The sequence below is a fragment of the Watersipora subatra genome, chromosome 3 (assembly GCF_963576615.1).
Source record: "Watersipora subatra chromosome 3, tzWatSuba1.1, whole genome shotgun sequence".
NCBI lineage: Eukaryota > Metazoa > Bryozoa > Gymnolaemata > Cheilostomatida > Watersiporidae > Watersipora > Watersipora subatra.
This window is the reverse complement of record NC_088710.1, coordinates 73,589,543-73,616,148: the sequence shown is the minus strand read 5'-3', so window position 1 is coordinate 73,616,148 and position 26,606 is coordinate 73,589,543. Positions and strand designations below refer to the sequence as shown.

The window sequence follows — 26,606 nt, the reverse complement described above, 5'->3', positions numbered from 1 at the left end:
CCTGGTTCAACTCTGGACCTATCAAATGGTCGTGTGAAGTCTACCTGGTTCAACTCTTGACCTATCAAATGGTCGTGTGAAGTCTACCTGGTTCAACTCTTGATCTATCAAATGGTCGTGTGAAGTCTACCTGGTTCAACTCTTGACCTATCAAATGGTCGTGTGAAGTCTACCTGGTTCAACTCTTGACCTATCAAATGGTCGTGTGAAGTCTAGCTGGTTCAACTCTTGACCTATGAAATGGTCGTGTGAAGTCTACCTGGTTCAACTCTTGACCTATCAAATGGTCGTGTGAAGTCTAGCTGGTTCAACTCTTGACCTATGAAATGGTCGTGTGAAGTCTACCTGGTTCAACTCTTGACCTATCAAATGTACTATACCTTCAGAATTGATTGCTTAGTGCTCTCTAATGTAGTGAAACTAAGTTTAAATGTTTGATTAGTCGCTGTAAGTACCTTTTCCAAATTCTGACAATATTCAATAAATCCATAATTCTGCAATCAGCGAAAACTGGAGTGCAGCAAGAGAAATAGCCTGCTTATTGCACAGGAGAGCTTTGCTATGGAGGTATTTTATGTAGTTCAGGTTTAGACACAATTTCTTTTCAGTTGAAGTTATTGCTGAAGAGTGGTTTGAATTCCTATTAATGTTAGCAATAAAATAGCCACATTATTGATCGGCTATTAGTTAGAATATCCGATAGCCATTCCATGCCTCCTGGTTGGAATGGCAGCCTATTCAGATGCCTTCCACTCCTTTACGTATTTGACTAGTTAGTTTAATTCTCTTAATCAATAAGGAACTGATGCAGATTCGAATAAATTATGGGTCAACATACATGCACATACAAGTCTTCTAGAGTGGTTAATATACATGCACATACAAGTCTTCTAGAGTGGTTAATATACATGCACATACAAGTCTTCTAGAGTGGTTAATATACATGCACATACAAGTCTTCTAGAGTGGTTAATATACATGCACATACAAGTCTTCTAGAGTGGTCAACATACATGCACATACAAGTCTTCTAGAGTGGTCAACATACATGCACATACAAGCCTTCTAGAGTGGTTAATATACATGCGCATACAAGTCCTCTAAAGTGGTTAATATACATGCGCATACAAGTCTTCTAGAGTGGTCAACATACATGCTCATACAAGTCTTCTAGAGTGGTTAATATACATGCGCATACAAGTCTTCTAGAGTGGTTAATATACATGCACATACAAGTCTTCTAAAGTGGTTAATATAAATGCACATACAAGTCTTCTAGAGTGGTTAATATACATGCGCATACAAGTCTTCTAGAGTGGTCAACATACATGCACATACAAGTCTTCTAGAGTGGTCAACATACATGCACATACAAGTCTTCTAGAGTGGTCAACATATATGCGCATACAAGTCTTCTAGAGTGGTTTGCTTGCCTGTGACAAGGTCAGTCTTTATGAAATAATTTTAATAATGCTTGCGAAACTTATATTATTGAAGACTGATTCATAATGAAAATAGTGCTAGTTGGTTTTTACCAATGCTACTGATTACAGACAACTCTTTTTTGTTTGGATTAATACAGACTGGACCATGTCTGGACATTAAAAATGTCCGGACATTTTCCGGACTATTTCAGTGTCTGGACATTGAAAATTTCCGGACATTAAAAAAGTCTGGACATTGAAAAAGTGAGTGCTGTATTTTCCTGTACAGTACATTAAACATTGTCTACACATATACTCCTAGAATAAAATATAGTACAATATAAACATATGTATACAATATACAGTATATATGAGAAAGTAAAATATGGTTATACCTGCAATAGGGTACAATATACAGTAATGCTACTTAACATCCGGTGTTGCACAGGTTTTGAAAAGGTTTTTGCACAGAAAATTCACTTTTAATCAACATGTGTTATACAACATTCACCATTCTAACTTTTGAATGAAGGTGCTTGTTTAGTTCTGTGTGTGCTATAAGTTTTATTAAGTTTATGTTAGATATACATATATTTATAGCATTTTAAGGAAGTCTGGGCACATATTTTTGCTCTAATACACTGGCAGTCCCGTGTACCATTAAAGATTGGAATGTGTAATAAGTGTCTCCACAATTATTCCTTAGTATTGCAAGGTGGCCGTGTGGTGTAGTGGTTAGGGTGCTTGTCTACAAAGGTGGTGTTTCCGAGTTCAACTCCAGTGCAAAGTGGTTTTTTGTTCCTAATACTAACAAGCGCTGCAAGTGTGCATATTTTATCACTCTAACTGGACATACGACAAACCAACACTTAGATTTATCTACAGATTAAATTAATTATTTATTTAATGGCAGCAATAATATTAAATGAAAATTAAAGTACAACGGTCTGGCAAAAAAACTCACACCCACATGTTCCTCTCGTCATTCGTCGTTAAAGCCACCTATTGGATTTGGTTAGTTTTTCGGACAGACACGGCTGCTTTGGACAATTGTCCAAGCCCCGGATGTTGTTCGAACAATTGAAAGTTCCAGGAAGTGAAGCCCAAAGAAGCGAGGGTCAACTCTTTTACTTGTTCAACTGATTACATATGAGCCCTAATAGATGTGTCAACAACACCAACAGCCTGCGCATTAAAGTACTGTAATAGTTTCTTTCACGTGTACAAATTGTGTTGAAAGACAACTAGGTCAGCAAGGTCAATAGCAGATGTTAAATTGGTTCCTTTTAAACAAATCTAGGATAGATTCACTAAAAATGAAGGTTGTGACCAATGATGTACAACCCTACCTTTTTATATCATTGTTGTGACAAAGTGATTGATCAATTCAGTTTTTTTTTAAGTAGCGCCTAGGATTACCCCAGTTACCACACTTTACGACAGCTTGTACTAGTCTTTACTTAGACATGACATGTCCAAATCTCCCCCAAATCTTTGCTTCATGCTTGCATAATATTCTTCGCATATTTTTCTGTCACACATTGTGTCAAAACCTGGGCCATGCTGAACATTTCCAAGGTAACATTGAAGAGTGGACAACTGCGAAAGCGACTCTTTCTGCTAATTCCGTAATTCCGAATCGCTGTACTGGTATCCGTTGCAGGTAGCTCTTTTTCGATAGCTTTCAACATAGACAAATAAATAGGTTTATTATATCTGTCTTTCAAGCATAACGGTCTCGTATAAGTGGTCGATTGAAGTTTTAATCTATTGGCGCCTGTAGAATATCGCTATCATCATTGGGTGCATCGACATCCGCTTTCTGATACCTACTGTTGGAGGCGCTGTGTTATCCTCGTGTTATCTAATACGCATTTATTTCTGTTTAGCCATGTGCTTTGCGGAATACGTATTAAAATATCAGACAACCTTGTGTAACCAATTAGCAATAAATTTGATAACTAGCTTTTAATCGTTCACTGTTAAATTTGGGCGAGCAGTCCTTGTCCTCGCCGTGATGATAAAATGCTCTAATCATTATGAAGCTATTTGCGAGTTCGTAGATGCCGAGTACTTGGTTGACCAACACTACTCATGGGTATTGTTTCAAACAACGTAAAATATTTCTCATAATGTTTTATGTAAACAAGCTGGTGATCATCTATTAGCTAAGCATAACCAAAAATATGTTTGCACGCTTATATTATTTTTAATAGGCGTGAGTCTTTGCTAGTGTATTGGTATTTATTTCTCTAGCATCATGAAATTTTGACATTGGCATCAAGACTGAATAAAAATAAGTATTAGCCCATGTTCAAACATACATCGCTAATGCTAAAAACTGCACCAAACGAAATAAAATAGATCAAATACATAATTATTTGCAGCTGTAGACAAAGCAGAGTGCGCAATGGATAATGGAAAAATGTCAAAGAACTTTCATGCGTTAGAAACATATTAATTGACTTCTTCAAAACCAGTTCTAGACTTCAGCGCCAGAATTTTAACAACAATTCACCTAGCAGTTTCACCACATCTCAAGCACATGCTGCCAAATGTAAGAGCGTGCCAAAAAAAGCATCTTCCACATTTATAGCGGAAAAATTAAGCAACCTTTATGCACACACGTGTGTACTTTTATTAGCTTGTCAAATTCACTTTGTTTTTTTTTATAGTTGTTTGCAATTTTATTATCCTTACAGTAGTAAAATAAACTGGACCCCTTTGATGTAAAACTAAAATTCTCATTCACAACATCATCACTTATTGTGAATTTTGTCAATAGCCTTAAATTATATATTAAATTCATCTTGCTTTTGTCCTGGCTTTAACTATGTGAACCACCCAGCTGTAAAATTACGTTTCTGAATGGTTCTGTACATGTAGGTCAAATTCTGAACATTTCGTTTATTAATGGTCAGAGGTAACAATCGGTACAGATATGAACACATCACACACATTTTTATTTGCTTGTTTCAAATCATGTAGTTTGAGCTACTCTGAACAGCATTAGATGGTCCGGAAAAGGGTCATTGGGGTATGAAGGTATGAAGTTTACCCTCATTGGTATGAAGATAGACTCTTGGTTAATGTTTGGCTGGCAAGCTTTTGATTCTGAGAACAACTCAGTCTGTGGGCATGTTGGCAACAAGTTTCTTACGCTATTCTGCATTGATTTAGTAGTGCCAAATGGCATTAAGTTTGGTGATGGACGGTATTATGTTTTTTGGCTTGTCAGCTTCTTTGTCAACCCATTCCATACCAAAGGTTCTCAATTAGGTTCAGATCTGGTCTCTGGTTTGGCCACTCGAGCATTGTGATGGTGGGATCTGCAACCTATTTTTTCATATTTTTGCATGATGGCAAAGCACGTTGTTATCTTGAAACAACCAATCATTTAGTCAGAGGTCCCTGATGTTTGGCATCTGCGTCTTTTCTAGATTTTTTATGTATTTGCCTGCATTCGTCATTCCTTCAGGGATCGGTAACACCTTTAGCAGGCATGCAGCCCCAAATCATTACAGAACTGGGATGCTTAACTTTTCACTAGGTCTTCTTCGCATGTATTTGCTACCAGAGTGACTTTGTATTGTGGATGTTGATTCGTCACTAAATATAACTCTCCCACTCTTCTGTTGGCTATCCAACATGTTCTCGAGCCCATCAGATTCTCTTGTGCTGCCCTTCTTTCAGCAATGGTTTACTGCGAGCTTAGCAACTACGCAAACCAATAGCTATCAGCCTATTTCTTGCAGTTGATGTAGAGACATAAACTTCAGTTGACTCTTGCCATTCTTTGTTCAGCTGTATACAGTTAAACTCGGCGAACTTGACCTTCACGGGACCGAGAGAAAGTGTTCGAGTTATCAGAGCGTTCAGGTTATGAGAACACTGTCACAAGTGCATGTATTTATCAGTACATATACAAACTATATATAAATCAAAAGCATTGATTTGCTCGTTGCAAGTTAAGGAGCCTCCCATGTAATGTTTTAACAATTTTTATCAGAAAGTATAAATATTTTCCTATTACTTGAGATTTGTTTGTTTGTTTTAGATGATGTGACTGCCAGGACGTTGTCAGATTGAAATAGGCAAAACTTGATCGCGGTTAAAATGCTCAGAAAAAAAAGACATTTTATTCTGAGCGTTTTAACAAAAACCAATTTTATCTGAAGGTTACCTCGCTTCTCCTTTCGAAGGGCTATCCCCAAGCAGATGTTTGGTAAAATTTGATTTTTTGCAAACCTTTAGAAAAGTCGTTAACGAAGATATTTTGCCGATAGTGGTAATAATGACGCTTAAGAACTACTATAAGTTGATGTTTATCTTTATGGCTTAGAATAAAGTGATATATTCTCTAATGCGATAACAACCGTCTCGGTAGCCGTTGGACAAAAAACTGTTCGAGTTAACGAAGTTAAGGTCGAGTTATCTAAAGCAATTTATCATTGCGTGAGAACAGACCAAACAAATCCGTTCGAGTTAACCATGTGTTCGAGCTATCCGAGGGCGAGTTATCCGAGTTTCACTGTATATGTATAAATCATAGGAAAGCATCTCATGAAACCTGGAGGTGCGTAATCTAGTGACTTTTTTGCATTGGCTTGAGAAACTGCAATCTGCAATGCAAGCTGTAATCGTATTTGGCTACATCCTACGCATTATTTAATGAGATATTTCAAACCTTGACAGGATTTTGAATCCAGTGGTATCCAGTTTGTTTGTTTACTAGTAACAAAGATGAGAACAACAAACTATATATAAGTTTGAAAAATATGTTCGGTGATCTAAGGGGATCCAGTTTATTTTGCACAATACGCTGTACAATATATCATACCATATACATGTATATGTAATATTTTGTGGCTTTCCCCCATTTTATTCTGACAGCTCAAGTTCATGGCTTAAAATATTTTTGTTAAATTATGTACTGTGATTTTAAAGGATCTTTAGTAACTATTAATTTAATTATGATTTAATGACTGTTTTTGTTGTACTAAGTAGATGAAATTTATGCATGGCCCACATGCACAACTCATTTGTCTATTGCAATGTTTTTGTCAATTTAAAGCTGCAGCATTAAATGTCTGATAAAATGAGTGGACCTTTAGCCAAATCACTCCAGAAATACCCAGATTTTCAGTTTTCATCACGTTTTTTTTGTTGGGGTCAAAAATGCATGTCTCTTAAATAATAGTGATTTGTAGTTCAGTCGTTGCTGTATACATAATTGAAAATAAAAATGTACTATATTCTTTACTTATTATATATTAATAATCGTCACTCGACTCTCTAGGCTAGGTATTTGTAGAAAAGTATATTCAACTCTGGCACATGACGCTGGGACACTCCTGCATTGCTCAGGTGCCATTAATTAAGCTGAAAAGATAGGTAATTCCCAAAGTGCGAGGGACAGGTTGTTCATAAAACCTCTAGCATAGTATAAACTAAAGCTAGCTGGTGAGCAAATTTAGAGATTTTGCTGAACAGTTATACTCAGGACTGCTGTCTTGAATATTAATGGTTTAAGTTTCAGACACATATTGTTCAGTGAGACGTATTGCGTTTTGCAGATGGTAAGTCGTTTCAAATTTATTTTTAAAGTTTGCTACCTCTGCTAAGGTGCAGCTACTATCTGGGTCTCGCAATGTACCCTTTAACCATATTACCAATCTCATGATCCAGTGAAGCCTCTGCCACTCATACGCCATAGTGGGTCAATTATGAATGCTATAATCTCAGTATCAGGTACAGAATTTTTATATATATCATCTTTAGCAAGTTTTTTCAATCTTCATAAAGGCCTTTGTTTTTGAGATGTCAATGTTGTATTGATAGGTCAACAAGTCAGTTTTTAGGTAACAGAACTAAGGTTCTTGCTCATTTTTTTTTTGTAGTGCATCTTTCCAAGGATGTTGGTGACTAATAGTTTTGCTCTGTCGTAGCCTGCTTCCTCAAATAGTTCATGATCCAGTTAAAAATCGGCCTGTATGCAATTGTCAAGTTTACATCACAAATCTGTTATTAGGAAATTTAAGCAGTTCTTCTAAACGTACTCCATTAAGCATTCTGCTGTAAATTTGATTGTATTTATTTCAAAACTAACGAAAATTTACCATGTTGGACTAGCTTTTGTGAACATTTTTGGAATGTTTAGTTTTCTGATGATTGTATTTGTTTAAGTCCGGTCATAGCTTCAGGTTTTTTTTATTTATGACAAGACTTCTGAGAGGTTTTAACATTCTTATCAACAGTTTTCAGAAGAAGCTGAAGTTGATTCTTTTATTGCGTTTCCCTTATTTTTTGAGTGACTAGTCGGAGTCATTGAACTGTCTCAGGTGAAATATTTGAATTGACATTTAGTAATCATAGAATTTGCAATTGAACGGGCTATTCTGCGCTTCATTGCTTAGTTATATCAGCAATAATTTAAATACTTAGTTTTATGCAAGAGTATATTTTTATTAGAATTGAGAATGTTTAAAAAAAATTTTGTGTTAATTTCACTGATTTGATCTTCTGTGTAATGGAAACTAGTCAAGTGATTCTGCTGAAAGAGTCTTCAAGCCAAAACCTTTTTGTCTCTTTCCATTCATGATATCTTCTATTTAAAAAATCCAAAATTAAATTCAGTTGTAGTTGTGACAATCGGTATGATTATGCATTTGATTTATTCAAATATTTGTGTTGCTGTTTTACGCCATTTTTTCTCAGCAAACAAATTTTGACAAGTCTCTAGTTTACAAATCACTAATTAGCTTGGTTTGAATGAGACTTAATTGTTTCCATTGTAGAACTTTGTCAATCTCATAGCCAGTTTTTTAATTTCCTTTACGGGTGCAATCTCATTTGTGTATGATGGAATGAGTAGCGTTTGCTAAGTGGTAAATAATTTGCCTTAATAATTTGCCAAATGGTAAATAATTAAGGCGCAGTGTCTGAGGCTTATTGATATTTGTACAATCATGTTATTTTGGAAAACGTGATGCCTATGAAAACGTGATGCCTATGAAAACGTGATGCCTATGAAAATGTGATGACCTAACCATGTTTGCTGATATGGCAGAAAAGCATAGCCAGCCCCAAGAGCAGTTATACACGTTCAAGTGCTGACATCTTATGGTGTAAAGTAGTGTTAATCTGTCAAAAGCTTTCCAGTATGGGAGCTGTATCATGTCCAGGGTTTGAAATGAACATGTCGGTTTTTATTAGCGGTTGCATTTTGCTTGCATCAGTGGAATCTGATCAGTTTGGTTTTAACATATCTTCCCTTGTAATATTTTTGTTCAAGAATAGGATTTTGGTGGTAAAAACTGCGGAATGCCATATAAAAGATATTTTTCATAGCTCTACGAACTTTTGGCCTTTACTCATTTGAATAATTGTATTTTGTACTCCATAGTCTCGACAGTAAGTTTATTCCTGTACAATAATTCTTGATTTAGTATGTTTTAGTGCCCCCTGACCACGTCATATTCTTCAGAACTTCATATCAAAAGAACCAACAGATCATGTGATTTGTGTTAAATTGCCAGCTTTATGAGTAAGGTTTCATTTTCTCACAGCATGAGATATCCTTGCACGTGGTCCAGATTGATTAGCCATTTTTGCTAGCACTTTTCAAGTAAATATTATTCCTAATGTCTCTATATCTCCCTGATGATCATAATCAGCCTCCTAAAGAGCATCTACAAGTCATTTTTGCAGTTGCATTGTTATGTTGTCTTCAGTGATGGTTGAAAATGTAGGCAAATTCCGGCTTGTCCCATCTTTGAAGAGGGTAAGTTGAATAAGGAAAGCATTAAGATACCTGCTAACTTAGCCAGTACCCCAAGCATTAAGCTATTAATATGCGTACCTGTCAATTTTGCATCTTCAATCAATCGTTAAACATTTCAGATGGAAATTTGGTAATTTCACATCTACAACTAAAATTGTACAGTTGAATTATTTTCCTGCCAGCTCCGCATCTACACAAGCGTTAAACATTTTAGACGTACTGTCTTAATAGCAACTCTACGCAAGCTTCTTGCTTTTTATGTAGTTGATCTGAAGTTAAGTGAATTCTGTAATATTTGTCGGCATTTAGGGAACTCATTACTTCTCGTAACTCATGGCAATATCTCATTTTATTTTGTGCTTGCAAGTACTTAGTCATATCATAATTTCTAGTTTTGTTATTGTTTCGTTTTTTTAGTAGTAAACAAGTTTGCAATGTTTCAAAAAATTCCAAATTTTTGATTCTATTTCGATTTTTCCCCATCATATCTGACAAGGAGAGTAATCTGTAGTTACTGTTCTTAGGATATACTCTTGTATCGATGAGTCGCTGTAGTCAGGCCGAATAGACAGACGAGGCATTGGAAAAAAGTCTATTGCAGCGGCCAACAAGTTAGCAACAACTAGCTGCTATTTTTCAGCCTCTGATGACACCAAGCTTATCTGCTGGGTTGTGATCTTCATATCAGTTGCATGATGTAGTGTGGTATCCTTAGATATGCTGACAAGCCTAGACCAATCGCAGCCAATCATCACTTCATCACACTTGCAGATCTACCCTCAATTTTTTATTCAAATTCCTTTCATGAAAGATTTTTTACTCATCCATAATTTTAAAATGGATGTTAGTGTGCAAGTAAGTGTTGTATCATGTAGACTTGCAATGGAATGTCGGTCAATGCCTTTAGTTGCTTAAAATAATTGCTCGGGCATCTGCTGCTGATCGATCGACAAAGGTGTTCAGAAAGAGATAAGAATCACATAACTAAAATTGCTACTGCTGCAAAAGTTGAATATCTGTAGTTTTTTGGGAACTTGCCAGCATTTGATTTCTTAAATTAGCAAGACTGTTTCTGCATCAATAAATCAATGTTGGAGTTTGTGAAGATCATAAGTCTTATATCTCATAAGTCTTCTACTCCTTCATATCTTGTTGTACACCATTAATCCTTCATACCGTGCTGTACACCATTACTCCTTCATACCTTGCTGTACACCATTACTCCTTCATACCTTGCTGTGCACCATTACTCCTTCATACCTTGCTGTACACCATTACTCCTTCATACCTTGCTGTACACCATTATTCCTTCATACATTGCTCTACACCATTACTCCTTCATACCTTGCTGTACACCATTACTCCTTTATACCTTGCTGTACGCCATTACTCCTTCATACCTTGCTGTACACCATTACTCCTTCATACCTTGCTGTACACAAGCCATATGTTTGTGATTAAATCATGTCGTTTGCTATTTTGTAATTTTGTTCTGTACCCTAGTCTAAAACTGTACAAGTATTATTTCCAAATCTTGGTAGCTTCGCAGTTGCATTGACAGCATATTCCAGTAATCCAATAATAAAAGATTGTTTACTGTCGGTTAGGAGTAGGTTTTGTCTAATGCAGCAGCTGAATAAATAATTGTGATACTCTTCTGAGTCTTGCGTGTACAATGTTTTGTGGTTTGATGTTTTGTGGATTCTTTTTTCAGAATCAGTTAACTCTCTTGTTTTACATCATGCTTTAGAAATTAAAAAGCAAAGCTACTGTCACATGAGTAATTTTTATTAGCCATAGATTCTTCAGGGTCTTCATAATACAGTAGCACTGTTCCTTGTGATCTGAAATGAAAACAGAATTTCATACTTTCATCATTATATTTGGTTATATTCAAGGACGTCAAATTTTTAGAGTTAGTCTTTTTATGTCAGTCTTGTTGTCTGCAGTAATTCTCAGATGAGCTTTACGTGACATTATCTATCAGACTTATAACAACATTTGTAAAATGGTAAAACTTTGCGCAGCCACTACCAGTTGACTTTATCTTGCTATTTTATTACTGTGGTATTTCAACATACACTTTCTGAATTACAAATTTTGAGTTACCATTTATTTAGGGATGTTTTTCGTCGTTTTTCACATATTTATGCAGATTATTTTCATGTTAAAGTCCCTTGGACCGTTTCATGCGTGTCTGGCAAGTTCTGTGGTGGTTGATTTTTAGCACAAAGAATATTTTTTTTATTTTATTGCTTGAGCTTTACTTCAGATGTCTGCGAAACAGAAATTGATTCATATATCACTTATTATTGAATGTCATTCTATGTTCATTGTACAAAAAAGTCATCACATCTGATTTTTCTCCACCAATCCAGGTAAATTGGAACGAGATTTTGGGCCTGCCGTATTCCCTACTCTTATCACTTTTTACTTGTAAAACAACCCCAATGGCCATATACTTTTGCACATTGACTCATCTTCATTGAAGTTTTTAATCCAGCAATGGTGCATCTTTATTTGTTTGCGTGAACAATTCATTTTCTAATAAACGACATTTTTTTCAGTGCGTCAGTTTGTTGTATCATACAGTGTTTGCTTTGGTTTGAATTTTTGTCAACTTCGACACCTACAAGATATTCATAATTGTAGGACAGCTGTTTCAGCCAGTTGTATTTTTAGCTATGATGCGCCGAGGTGGTAATCGTGGTCAAACGTTTCTTAGTCATGCAAGAGGAAGAGGAGGTTCATCAGGACGTGGTCAAAGATTTAGATCTAATTCAAATATGACTGACGGTGATAGCAGAGAGTTTTCTTTGGATGTGGCTAACTCACATCAATGCAACAATTTGTCGTTTGAAACGAAAGATCCTGCCACCAAGGATAGCCGCATTTATGTTGGAAACATTTGCAAAAGGAAGGTCACACGCTCAGATCTTTTTGTCATCTTTAGCAAGTATGGCACCATCACCGCCATATCTCATCTCAGTTCTCGCAACCCCTCTGATTACTGCTCATTTGCTTTTGTGCAGTACACTACTGTAGAATCCGCAGAGAGGGCTGTACACTCAGAAAATGGTCACGGCTACTATGGTTATGCCCTCGGTTAGTAATGCTTCAAAGTTCTTTTCAGGGCTTATTGTGTCATGCTATCATGGTGAGCCATCATTATACAACTTATTGACACTCCATACTTAGATACAAAATTATTGGGAACCTTACATCTCTGCCTCCATAAAGTATTTTCCCGTTGTAGTTCCCGTAACTGTCTGAAAACATAAAACTACTTCCACTCCCATAAAGTAATTTTTTCATGCTAATTCATTAAACTGTTTTTACGATACTACGCCTATGTACATTCACATTTAACAATTGAAATATAGGACATCTCATCATGTCCTGCTTTTGTCCCTTGTAATAGATGTGAAGCTTGCAGACTTCAAAGCGGATTTAAAAAGTTCAGGTAGTTTTCCTTCTGCACCGCCTCGGGTTACCTCGACATCTCAATCTGGCCCATTGTTCAAAAGATCTGCTAGCAGTCAGGACAACTCCATTCCATCGTAAGTTGTACTTTCCCATTTTTAACTCGTCCTATCTGATCAGTCCCTGCTACACTGAAATCTAAATAACCTGAACTATTATCGTACTCTATTAATTGTCAATACAGTTACAGAAGTTCTTCGTAGTCACTTTCTGTGAGTTATGAAAATTTATATAGATATTACAATGCGTAACTATGTTTTATTCGTTGCAGTGCAAAGAAACCAAAAATCGATGATGGTAAGATTTTAATATTTTTTCTTCAGTTTATCTAATGCATCCATTTAACCACCTTGTTTTATAAGGCGTCTACTTAAATTTTCATGAGTGACATTTTTTATTCTCTAGGCTCTCCTCCTGATATTCTGGTTTGCGGAACGTGTCATCTTGTTTTCAAAGGCATTGAGGCGATGATTGTTCATAAGCGTGAGCCTTGCAAATCAGTGAAAAAATGCAGATGTAGCGGTGAGCAATCTATGATTGTTTCAAGGCAGCATTATTCAATTTAAGCTATACTGCAGACTTGCATTGTGTAGAGCTGAACGATTATACATTGCTTGATACAATGATACCATCCATCGATTCGGATTATAAAATATGGTGATTCATAAATATGTCACGCTTTTTATTTAGAGGAGAATATACCGGATGTGCTTTGTTGTGCTATCTGTTTCAAGAAGGTTCCCTCGCCATGGCAACTCATCCTTCACACACACAGGGTACACAACATCAGTATCTGCACTAATTTGGTATGTCATATGCCATTTATATCTCTGGTGGTTGTAATTTTTTTTAATAATTTCATAACTTAGACGATCGTTGTACTGGGTTACTGAAATTTCAGTCAACATCAGCAATGATTGATTGCCTTTAATGGACAAGTCTTTCAAGACAAATTGTGAAGTTAAAGTGATTATTTGTTTTGCCGTACGAAGTACAGTAGTTTTAAATATAGGATGTCTGAATGTTTTTAAAATACTTTTAATCCTCATTTAATGAGGACTAAAGAGCTTGTCGTTAAGCAATTCTGTCTTAAACAAACCCTTCAAATCCCCTCTTCAAGCCTCCATTGTATATGTGGAGGCTATTTACATACTACCTCTTCACCTTATTTTTCCTCTACTTTTTATTACCATTTTTAATAATAAGTGTAGACTTTTAACAACTGCAGTGGAACCTCTACTTGAGAAAAAATCTACATACAAAATTTTTCAAGTCTTTTGGTAAAAATTTTACTTCGACTTACGAAAGATATTTCTTGGTACAAAAACCGAAAGGTCTTGTACTTTGGCCCCTTTCTTAGTTTCGTCACTTGGTCTGTTTCCTTCCCTTGAGTAGGAATTAAAAAGTGTCTCACTCAGGTGCTTTTGTTAGCGAAAGATAGTAAGCGACTAGTAGTTTGTTTTCATTCATTACATAATATAGTCATTTTTACATAGCTGTATATAGTGCATTTGTCTTTCTCTATAGCTGTATATAGTGCATTTGTCTTTCTCTATAGCTGTATACAGTGCATTTGTCTTTTTACATAGCTGTATATAGTGCATTTGTCTTTATATATAGCTGTATATAGTACATTTGTCTTTCTATATAGCTGTATATAGTGCATTTGTCTTTTTATGTAGCTGTATATAGTGCATTTGTCTTTGCACATAGCTGTATATAGTGCATTTGTCTTTGTACATACAGTCAAACATGGATAACTCGAACTTCACGGGACCGAGCATGTTCAAGTGTTCAAATTATCAGAGCATTCAAGTTATCAGAGCACTGTCACAAGTCCATGTATTTACTTATTTATTAGTAGATACATGAGCATATACAAACTATAATATAAATCAAAAGCACAAATGGCTTGTTTCAAATTAAATGTTTCTAATGTAAAGTTTAAAACGTTTTTATCAAAAAGTATAGAGATTTTTCTATCACTTGAGATTGGTTTGTTGTTTGAGGTGATGTTATTGCCAGGACGTTTTTTAGATTGACATTGGCAAAACTTGATCATTGTTGAAATGCTCAAAAGAAAATGCTCATCTTTTTCTTTTGAGCGTTTTACCCACGATCAATTTTGCCGATTTTTCTTGAAGTTTTTGCAAAGATTACCTCACTTTACCTCGCTTCCGAAGGGCGATTGCTAAGCGTATGTTTGGTATAAATCAAATTTCACCAAACCTTTAGAAAAGTCGTTGACAAAAATATTTTGCTGATGGTGGTAATAACGACGCTTATGAATTACGAAAAGTTGAGGTTTACCTCTATGGCTTGGAATAAAGTGATTTTCTAAAGCGATAACAACCGTTTCGGTAGCCGTTGGGCAAAAAACAGTTCGAGGTAACAGTGTTGAGTTCGAGTTATTTATAGCAATTTATCATTACGTGGGAACGGACCAAAGAAACCGTTCGAGTTAACCATGTGTTCGAGCTATCCGTGGCCGAGTTATCCATGTTTGACTGTATCTGTATACAGTGCATTTGTCTTTTTTCATAGCTGTTTATAGTGCATTTGTCTGTGTATATAGCTGTATATAGTGCATTTGTCTTTCTACATAGCTGTATATAGTGCATTTGTCTTCCTCTATAGCTGTATATAGTGCATTTGTCTTTGTACATATCTGTATATAGTGGATTTGTCTTTGTACATATCTGTATATAGTGCATTTGTCTTTTTGCATAGCTGTATATAGTGCATTTGTTTTAATACTAAGTGCTTATCAGAAGCATAAGTTTTTGGGCTATACTGTGTATTCACACAAGAATACTTGCTTCAATGTAGGACTACCTTGACATATTAAGTAAGAATCGAAATGGATTCACTTCATGTCAAAATGCTTGCTTGTCAGATCTGCAGTCATGGATAGCCTTTCAAGTTTACTTGTTATTCTCACTCCCATTATTGCACCATCTTTTTCTCAACTTTAATTTATCTCTTTTAGACTGATGACATGGACCCTACAGGTAAGTTGTGGTTATACACTACCTCTTGTGGTACTGCTGTGTGTGTGTGCGTGCGTGTGTGTGCGTGTTTGCTTGCGCGCGTCTGTGCATGTGTGTGTTTGTGCTTGCTCACCCAAAATTAAAACCTCTTGTATAATATTCATTGCTAATAACTTGCTCTAATACTGGTACGACTAGACGTGATAGATTCCATATATAGGGCATGTGTAAAAGTTGTTTAGTGTGGTCAGTCTTGTTTACCAGACCATGGATTGCTGATATGTGTGTTATTACAGTAGGTGTATATGGATTGCTGATATGTGTGTTATTACAGTAGGTGTATATGGATTGCTGATATGTGTGTTATTACAGTAGGTGTATATGGATTGCTGATATGTGTGTTATTACAGTAGGTGTATATGGATTGCTGATATGTGTGTTATTACAGTAGGTGTATATGGATTGCTGATATGTGTGTTATTACAGTAGGTGTATATGGATTGCTGATATGTGTGTTATTACAGTAGGTGTATATGGATTGCTGATATGTGTGTTATTACAGTAGGTGTATATGGATTGCTGATATGTGTGTTACTACAGTAGGTGTATATGGATTGCTGATATGTGTGTTATTACAGTAGGTGTATATGGATTGCTGATATGTGTGTTACTACAGTAGGTGTATATGGATTGCTGATACGTGTGTTACTACAGTAGGTGTATATGGATTGCTGATATGTGTGTTATTGCAGTAGGTGTATATGGATTGCTGATATGTGTGTTATTACAGTAGGTGTATATGGTTCACAGTTTGATTATTTTATATGGCCATACCCCTGAGATGATTAATTTCGTTTGTGATTATTAAAAATAAAAAATGGCAATACTATTTAATTTTCTCTTACCAAAGTTTTTTATTACCAGATCAGGATGGAATTGATGAGGATGATTTTCGCGATTCTACCGAAGTTGGAGACGCTGGGGTTGAAGCTGTTGACCTGGAAAATGATTTGATTGACGAAGAGCAAGAGTATGTTTTAATAGTAATATAATAATATAATATATGGCCTTTGTAATACTAGTGCTAATAATATACAGCCTTTGTAATACTAGTGCTAGTAACATACGGCCTTTGTAATACTAGCGCTAGTAATATACAGCCTTTGTAATACTAGTGCTAGTAATATACTGCCTTTGTAATACTAGTGCTAGTAATATACGGCCTTTGTAATACTAGTGCTAGTAATATACAGCCTTTGTAATACTAGTGCTAGTAATATACAGCCTTTGTAATACTAGTGCTAGTAATATACTGCCTCTGTAATACTAGTGCTAGTAATATACATCCTTTGTAATACTAGTGCTAGTAATATACTGCCTCTGTAATACTAGTGCTAGTAATATACATCCTTTGTAATACTAGTGCTAGTAATATACTGCCTCTGTAATACTAGTGCTAGTAATATACAGCCTTTGTAATACTAGTGCTAGTAATATACAGCATGCTCTGACTGCCTGTCCCATCCCACTCAGAATGGGTCATTAAATTCGTGTCTGTCATGTCGCCTTAGTCGTGACTAGTTGATAAGAACAGTGTACTGGAGGAGCCATTTTAATAAATTAGTTTGGAAAAGAAAAAAAGCTAAAAGTTAGTTTAGGAAGTTGCTGTGTCATTAGTGGTAAGTCAGTCTCCTGCATATTCCCTACTACCATTAATAAATGAATGGAAATGAAGGAAGGTTTGTTTGTTGATTAGTCAGTTTATTCAGTTGTTTTTCTCTCATTTTCTCCGACAGCCAAAGCTTTAACCTTTTTAATTTGTCAATGTTTGCCTCAAATACACAAATACAAAAGCTAAACAATTGAAGACCTCAACGGAAGAATGGTCAATGTCACAATTATTCAACTTGAGATATAACCATTTCAAAGTTTGGAAATTTTTTTTAAAAAAGAATCACATCTTATATCATAGAAACCTTTTAGCTATAGATCAATAAGGACATTACCTGTGAATATGGTCAACAAAGAAGCGGCAGACATAATTTGGTGTGGCATAACATGGCTTAAGTTAAAACCACTACACGGGCATTGATCGTTTTGCTTTGGAAATCATTGACAACTCTCTACGCATTATGTTTTATTAGGTGATAGTGTTACAGCGTTATAATATTCTGATTTTAAACGTTGTATTGCAGTGAAATATGGGGTTCCTAGCATCTAAATTTCAACCAAACAAAAATGAACAGGTCACAATACTGCAACAACAACTTTTTTGACAGTGTCCTAGAACAACTGCAATATTTTGTTTTGCATTACACTACACTCTTTTGCACACACATTTTGGCTTATCAGTACTCTTGGGATATTTCCCTTCATTCCCGCTGCCTCTGTCCATTGTATCAAGTTATTAACCCTTTCACTGCCATTCATGTACAAATTTAGCTATCGGCCTACTGCCAACCATTTTGCTTCATGACATGTATACAATTTCTTCAACTTTTACCTATATTTAGAACATTTTTGTTTTATATTTTATTTTGCTAATGCATTAACAAATAATGCTTGCAAAAAATTCAATGTATTTATACTTTGTGCATTGCTAAAGCTATGTGAAGCTACGATCGCTACAAAGCTAAAACGATCTTGTATAATGTTCCTTCTCTTACAAACCTATTACTTTATTACCATCAAAGTCAGTGCTGCTACTTTAATTATCTGTGTAATCATAAAAATATGAATCGGAATCGACTATAATGTCATCAACATAAGTAATTTTCTGTTTTCTAACTCTTGAGGTACTTACAAATTTACACAAAAAATGTTCGTTTTTAAGTTGGAAATTCCTAAATGAGTCATGCGTTGCTATTGGCTGAAAGTAATCACGTGACTGCGCAATGATTGTTATTGCTTTGTAGGCCTTGGACATTGATCAGTTTTGCAAACAGCTATTTGAGTTCAAACAGGAATATTTCTGGACCTTGATCATTTTTGCTGAAAGTTTGTCACAGAAAGTAAACTTTGCGGCCAGAACTATTTAAGGGAAGATAACTCTAGACTTTTGAGAAAATGTGAAATTGATCATTTTTTTGTTAAGATCTTCAATTGTCTCTCAAAAATAAAATAAATCTGTATTGTAAGGCTAACAGACAGACAGAATAATAAATAGCTATTTGATTATCTTATTAAGATATTGTTGTGCGCAGCTTCACAGACCTTGAAATGCCAAAAAGTGTGAGTAGCTTCAACTGCATAGCAGCGCTTGCCAGTACGTATCAACATCTAAGCCTTTTTCAAAGAAAACCCGACATCAGTTTTTCTGGCACACGTTTGGTGAGAATATAAGATATATCGAGTTGAATTAGTGTTATGGTTAAAAGTTAAAGAATGTGAGTATGCATTTAGGTATTGTGTCTGCAGTGCATTGTGTTTGTTCTGTAAAACCTGCTGCAAACCTGCGTATAATCAATGTTGGTTCCACACTAAACGATTTTTTAGCCAGGTTGTATGAAAAGCTGGTATATACTGTTTGCTTGCTTTTAGCACTGGTTGATAGACATTGTTGTCATACAGCAAATAGCATTTATGAATTAACTCCACATGCATTTAATCTTAGATATTTATGAGCTAAAACCGATCGCAGTAAAAAATATTGATAAACGGTAATTATGTAATCACTGAAGAACCAATGCCGTCTGCTGTTGATCAATTCAGTATTGCAAAGTATTGATCACTTCAGCACAAATGGATTGTTTTCGATTATCAAAAGCACAGTTGTTAAAAATCTTGGGCTCACACTAATACATAATTTGAGGATATGCAATCACTCACAACGCAGCTTAGCTTGAGTATAAACTCTATGGCTGCAGCACCTGCTGGATTCAGAATTTATGCCTTGTTCAGCAACTTTAATGACTAAATATATTTGACTCTTGGAACAATTGACAATCTGTGAAGACTAGTCAGTCTTGTAGGAATTGTAACTACTATCTAATAAAGCTGGCAGTCACTGACCTCTCAGTTAATAATTGTGTACATAGTTAAGCCTATATAGGCTACTTAACTGAACACGTATTTATGATGGTGGCCTTGCGCTTACATCTAATATCTGCAGCAGAAATTGTTTAGATGCTCCATACCTGTGATGTGGTTAATGTTATCGCAGCCATGCTAACATCTGTCTGTCTGAAAACATCAGATTGCTCAGGTCTTTTTTTGTATATAGTTATGAGATACAAATAAATACAATAAGCCTTTTTTGTAGATAATCCACGCCAATTGTCAAGCAGTGACCAGGGATCCCAACTGTATCGCTCCAAATGGAGATGTTTAAAATCGGAACAGCTACTTGATGGTTTAACCTTTGGTTTTTGTACATAGCCTCTTTAAATGTTGTACATTCTCCCACAGTTATTTTTCTCTATAAATTATGTTCATTCTATGTATATTGCATGTAGTAATGGCCAGTTGCATTATCCTATCATATGCTAATATTATAGAATATGCAATAAAACGGAGTTTAGAACATAATAACGTCTGTCCAGTACTGTGTGGTGGCGCCTATCTTTGGAGGATATCGACAAAGGAGAAGCATTATGGTGATCAAAGAGATAGTTAGTTGACAAGCTCCAATTAAGTATGTAGCTATTGGCATGTAAATAGACCAATGGTACTCATCAGCCTCAGCTCCATACGACTGCAATGAATAATTTATGCTATCGTGCTTTCATGCCCTCAATTATGACTTTTCTGCAAGATATAAGGCATACCAAATCCATTGTGTACGTGTATATACTTAAAGAGGTCTGGAATACAAGAGCGCTGTAGATGTGTACCTTGAGAAGTGTGTATGATGTCAGAATAACTGTCAGGTTTAGAAGTAAATTTAGTGCGTTGGCTTCTAGGAACATGCAGGTCTACAAGTAGAGATTTGAATACCCTTCAGCTATATGCACTGCGTATGATAGACATATCTGAGAACGTAAAATTGAGGAGTGCGAGATGAGGCTCCATCTATGCTTAACCGTACAACGAGATTGGCTCTAAACTCCAAATACAAGTCAAAATGTCCAATAGTTGTTCAAATAGAACTCTACTAACACAGTTGTTTCTAAAGAGTATTGCTTACATAATATGCTAGCCACATGCACAGCAAGTAGTACTTGTATAGAACTCTACTAACACAGTTGTTTCTAAAGAGTATTGCTTACATAATATGCTAGCCACATGCACAGCAAGTAGTACTTGTATAGAACTCTACTAACACAGTTGTTTCTAAAGAGTATTGCTTACATAATATGCTAGCCACATGCACAGCAAGTAGTACTTGTATAGAACTCTACTAACACAGTTGTTTCTAAAGAGTATTGCTTACATAATATGCTAGCCACATGCACAGCAACTAGTACTTGTATAGAACTCTACTAACACAGTTGTTTCTAAAGAGTATTGCTTACATAATATGCTAGCCACATGCACAGCAAGTAGTACTTGTATAGAACTCTACTAACACAGTTGTTTCTAAAGAGTATTGCTTACATAATATGCTAGCCACATGCACAGCAAGTAGTACTTGTATAGAACTCTACTAACACAGTTGTTTCTAAAGAGTATTGCTTACATAATATGCTAGCCACATGCACAGCAAGTAGTACTTGTATAGAACTCTACTAACACAGTTGTTTCTAAAGAGTATTGCTTACATAATATGCTAGCCACATGCACAGCAACTAGTACTTGTATAGAACTCTACTAACACAGTTGTTTCTAAAGAGTATTGCTTACATAATATGCTAGCCACATGCACAGCAAGTAGTACTTGTATAGAACTCTACTAACACAGTTGTTTCTAAAGAGTATTGCTTACATAATATGCTAGCCACATGCACAGCAAGTAGTACTTGTATAGAACTCTACTAACACAGTTGTTTCTAAAGAGTATTGCTTACATAATATGCTAGCCACATGCACAGCAAGTAGTACTTGTATAGAACTCTACTAACACAGTTGTTTCTAAAGAGTATTGCTTACATAATATGCTAGCCACATGCACAGCAAGTAGTACTTGTATAGAACTCTACTAACACAGTTGTTTCTAAAGAGTATTGCTTACATAATATGCTAGCCACATGCACAGCAAGTAGTACTTGTATAGAACTCTACTAACACAGTTGTTTCTAAAGAGTATTGCTTACATAATATGCTAGCCACATGCACAGCAAGTAGTACTTGTATAGAACTCTACTAACACAGTTGTTTCTAAAGAGTATTGCTTACATAATATGCTAGCCACATGCACAGCAAGTAGTACTTGTATAGAACTCTACTAACACAGTTGTTTCTAAAGAGTATTGCTTACATAATATGCTAGCCACATGCACAGCAAGTAGTACTTGTATAGAACTCTACTAACACAGTTGTTTCTAAAGAGTATTGCTTACATAATATGCTAGCCACATGCACAGCAAGTAGTACTTGTATAGAACTCTACTAACACAGTTGTTTCTAAAGAGTATTGCTTACATAATATGCTAGCCACATGCACAGCAAGTAGTACTTGTATAGAACTCTACTAACACAGTTGTTTCTAAAGAGTATTGCTTACATAATATGCTAGCCACATGCACAGCAAGTAGTACTTGTATAGAACTCTACTAACACAGTTGTTTCTAAAGAGTATTGCTTACATAATATGCTAGCCACATGCACAGCAACTAGTACTTGTATAGAACTCTACTAACACAGTTGTTTCTAAAGAGTATTGCTTACATAATATGCTAGCCACATGCACAGCAAGTAGTACTTGTATATGATTGTTAACTAAAAATATTTATTTTATCACTTATCAATGCCTACTTGCATTGAAGTATAACAACATATTGTGGTCAATCCTTATCTACATGTAGGTTCCCTATTAGCTGACCTGCTCACACACATTTACCAATTACATGTTTAGTCATGTTTAAAATGTCATCTGCTATTGGCCTATATCTACGATACCATTTTCTAAAAGCTCGGACAAATAGCTTTGCTAAGGGCTCCCGTAGCACTGCATGGAATAGGACCAATCCGTGTTATATGCATTCTTTTGATCATCACTCCTATTAAACATAGCATGACCAAGTATTGAACCTTTTGGCTAGTTGGACTAGGTTTGCTATCAGGTGAAGGCTAACTATAGGTAGTCTTATCAGTAGTTCTAGGTATCTCATATGTGTGTTCAGGTAACTGGAGAACCTAACAAGGGAGTGTGTTCACGCAGTTTAGTCTCGATTAACATCTCCGATGTCATGTCCCAGAGGAGGCAAGGATAACGCCACCATCACTCTTACAAGCCAAACATGGTAACTTGAGCTTTTGGCCCTGAATGCCTTTCTCCGAGTGCACTTGCAAGCGTATATGTTAAGAGCATACTACATGTATGCACTAAACAGCTGGCTTCCATGTACATCATCTGGTCAAGATGGATAAACATCCTTATGAGTTAACATGTTCATGCTTCGACAGCTAATTTAGAAGCAGCAATATCCTTCCTTTTTTCTAATAAAATCAATTCTCTAGGTTATCACTCAGTATATCATTCACTTGTTAACTAGGCATCTTGTGTGTGGACCTCTATGACCAACATAATACCCCCAGTCCTGAGATTCGCTTGAATTTGGCCCAACTACATGTAGCTCAATGCATTGAGGAGCTCATTTTAAACTGGGTGCTTGCTACAAGCAGATGTGACATTGCGATAAATGAGTGAGTAAACTGCTGTTGCTTTTCGTTGATTGCATATCTAGCCAATAGAGTTCTTCTATATCAGCTGCTAATTTGAAAAATGGAAGGTATTATGGTACCTGATAATCTTAGTATTTACAGATTTAACAGCAAAAATTGTTATTAAAATCATTGAATCACATATAAGTAATATAATTTATACCTTTGGAAAGAGATTAATAATTTATATCTTTAGAAAGCCAACTAAAAATGACTTGGTTTCAGGGTAATAGTGGCAAACATGATATTGGCTGATACAATGGTACTTAATAAGAAAATCAGTTGAAATAAACTGCAATATTGCTATAGTGAACCAGCCCTGCTCTCCTCGTGTTTACTCTAGAGCTATAGTAACGCTCACACAGCCTTGGGCAAGGTTGCGAGTCATTGAACCAGTTGATTATAAAGACTTCATATTGGTTGGTGCTCTGGTACAAATTACAAACCAGATGCTTGTCATAGTTCTACTTAGTTATAGAACTCAGTTATGTATGTGGAGTTGTCTTCCCAACTACTCTCAAATAGCGTGTATTCATTATGTACATAACACTTCAATTAATAAATAGAAAACTAGATGAAAAACCTTTTTTATAATAAAATTCAGAGTGAAACCAAGCACAGTGTAATTGTAATAAACGCATACTTCATGTTAGGCAGACAGAATTCATAGTCTTTATACTTTAAGAACATGGAAAATGCAAGAAAATGTAATTCTTCAGGAAGGCTTTTCCTCAACATTTTAAATACAAACAAACTGTCTGTGCCACTCTCCTAGGGCTAGACCTAATATTACTAGTAGAACAACAGCTATACTTTGGTATCCGCTACAAACACTTTGCAGTTTTTTTCAAACATTTAAAGAGGCTCTGCTGAAACCACCATGCAACCGTAACACACCGTGCAACCGTAACACAGTTTTCAAATAATGAAATCATTTCAGCACATAGTTGTTTTTCTAACTACACAATTGATCCGGAGTAATTCATAAATTAGTGAAGCTTTACCAAGTCATCACAGTTGTGTTCATCAATCATGAGTTTAACTTACATTTCTTGAAAGCTGGCTTACATTTTTGCGCAGTCTAAGTGCTATGACTATCTGCACAGAGAGGGCAACTCCACAGAGAATGTTGAAAAAAATGTAAGCCATTGACTTAGAGTAGGCATCTTGTATGATTCCCTCTGAGCCGGCGCTTGCCAGAAAAATGATTGCAAGAACAATTTGAGCGAGTCCTGCAAAGACAACATGCGCTATCAAGGCTATTACAGAAGTATTTTCGGAGCTTTATTCCAGCCTAACCTAATGCTGTATGATCTACACGCCTGGCAGTGTGTACATTATATAACTTGTAAATTGTATATGATATGAGTGGCTTACAACTGTTGCTATCTGCTACTTTACACGCTATCATACGTGTGTATCATACGTACATTATACTACTTATAAGTGATGTAGAGAGTGGTTAAAATTTGAAGGCTTCATGCTACTTAATTCTTAATCATTTCACAAGAAAGATTACAGATAAAGATCTGAATCTAAATATTTTTTTAGCCAAAATAGCCAAACACAGCTCAGTCTGATTTTATTTCTTTAAAACAAACAAAAAATTAGCAGGATATGACCAACGTCCACTTCGTTTTATGTCAGACAATGTAAGGATCTAAATGGCTTGATCATTCATTCAAAATAATAAACAAAAAAGGCACTCAACCTAAATGGAAGTAAATTTTAGAACAAATCTGTCTTCTCAATATTTAAAAGAGACATGAGACAAATATTTTATAAAATTCAGCAGAGATCAAATTTTTCCAACTGAAACTAAATTTGGATTTGTTTCCCTTGATCTAGCATACTACACCTTCTCATATGTGCCTATTCTATAGGCTTACCTGACACTAGATTAAAAAAGTTTAGTTGTTCTGCTGTTTGCTAAAAATAGACCATTTATATTAGTATAACATTTAAACATTTTTATAACAATAAGTAAAAATAAATTGTTCAGGTATGAAGTGTATCTGTTGTACAGTACCCTGAGCAGTGCTACATGAATAGATACCCGTATTTATTGGTGTACACCAAGTGATACACTCTATTACCCAGTATGTCACATTGACTGTGTATTTTAGTAATGAGTTTTCAGGCAAAGAACTGTTACTTAACAGTATTCATTTATAGCACCAAAACCACTAAATTTCTTTTCTTCTATGTCTTGAAAGATGAGAACCTCCTTTGCACTGAGGAGTAGCAGTGTTTGCCTTGTGCAGTTAAATTTCTTTAAAAATTCAAACTGAAACCAGCGACTTGTAATATATTATTTATTTACCTTCAGAAGTGGCTTGTAGAAACAAGTTGATGAACGGAAATGAGGAATTTTTTCCACCGACCCTGGTACCTCTTAAAACCTAGCAACTAGCAAAAGCATTTAGGGATACTATATAAGACATTGTCATTTTAGAATTGCCTTGTAGTACATTTTCATACCAAATGCCCTGCATTACTCATTAAGCAAAGCTCTGTAGAGGTCAATGGCAGACAAGCAAAGATTATTTCTATATTTTAGATCTAGCAAGTAAAAGAAGCAAGACAATGGAATTAGTTCTTCCCTCACATACATACCTTCGAGTCAACCTATTTGGGTCGATCTTTTTATTTCTGTAGCCATTTTTTACATACGTACAGATAGCTGGATATATCCAATTATCAACTGTAACTTACAAATAATGCAGCAGGCCCTGACCTGACCTTGACTTTTCCAGACGCCATACCTAAAATGTTTTGTAGAATACCAGAAATTCTGAATTTATGGAAGTTTACTTCACTTGTGTCATAAACAGCCATCGATTCTTCACCCATTTTGTAGAATATGTTAAGCATGTTTGGTATTTGGTATTTCATAGCAGAAGTTCTTATTAAACTAAATTGTTTTTTTGCATTACATTTTTTGAACATTCCACCACATGAACATTACCCTTCTCCACATGTATAGTACATATTGATCTTTGAACATTACCCTTCTCCACATGTATAATACATATTGATCTTTGAACATTACCCTTCTCCACATGTATAATACATATTGATCTTTGAACATTACCCTTCTCCACATGTATAATACATATTGATCTTTGAACATTACCCTTCTCCACATGTATGATACATATTGAT

At 35.5% G+C, this 26,606-nt stretch overlaps 1 protein-coding gene across 2 annotated transcripts; it reads left to right on the top strand.

The window, feature by feature from the left end:
• Positions 1-3,420: 3,420 nt before the first annotated feature.
• LOC137390218 (uncharacterized) lies at positions 3,421-20,197 on the top strand. Of its 2 annotated transcripts, XM_068076528.1 has the most exons (9): positions 3,428-3,522; positions 11,890-12,312; positions 12,629-12,767; positions 12,962-12,987; positions 13,096-13,212; positions 13,381-13,496; positions 15,680-15,701; positions 16,605-16,710; positions 19,942-20,197. In XM_068076528.1, exons 1-9 carry the CDS (start codon positions 3,519-3,521, stop codon positions 19,943-19,945), a joined length of 957 nt encoding a protein of 318 aa, XP_067932629.1. In that variant the 5' UTR covers positions 3,428-3,518; the 3' UTR covers positions 19,946-20,197. The 2 variants fall into 2 exon arrangements, with proteins under 2 accessions (XP_067932630.1, XP_067932629.1); XM_068076529.1 differs by lacking the exon at positions 15,680-15,701 and having other exon boundaries at positions 3,421-3,522; positions 13,381-13,523; positions 16,610-16,710.
• Positions 20,198-26,606: the final 6,409 nt, after the last annotated feature.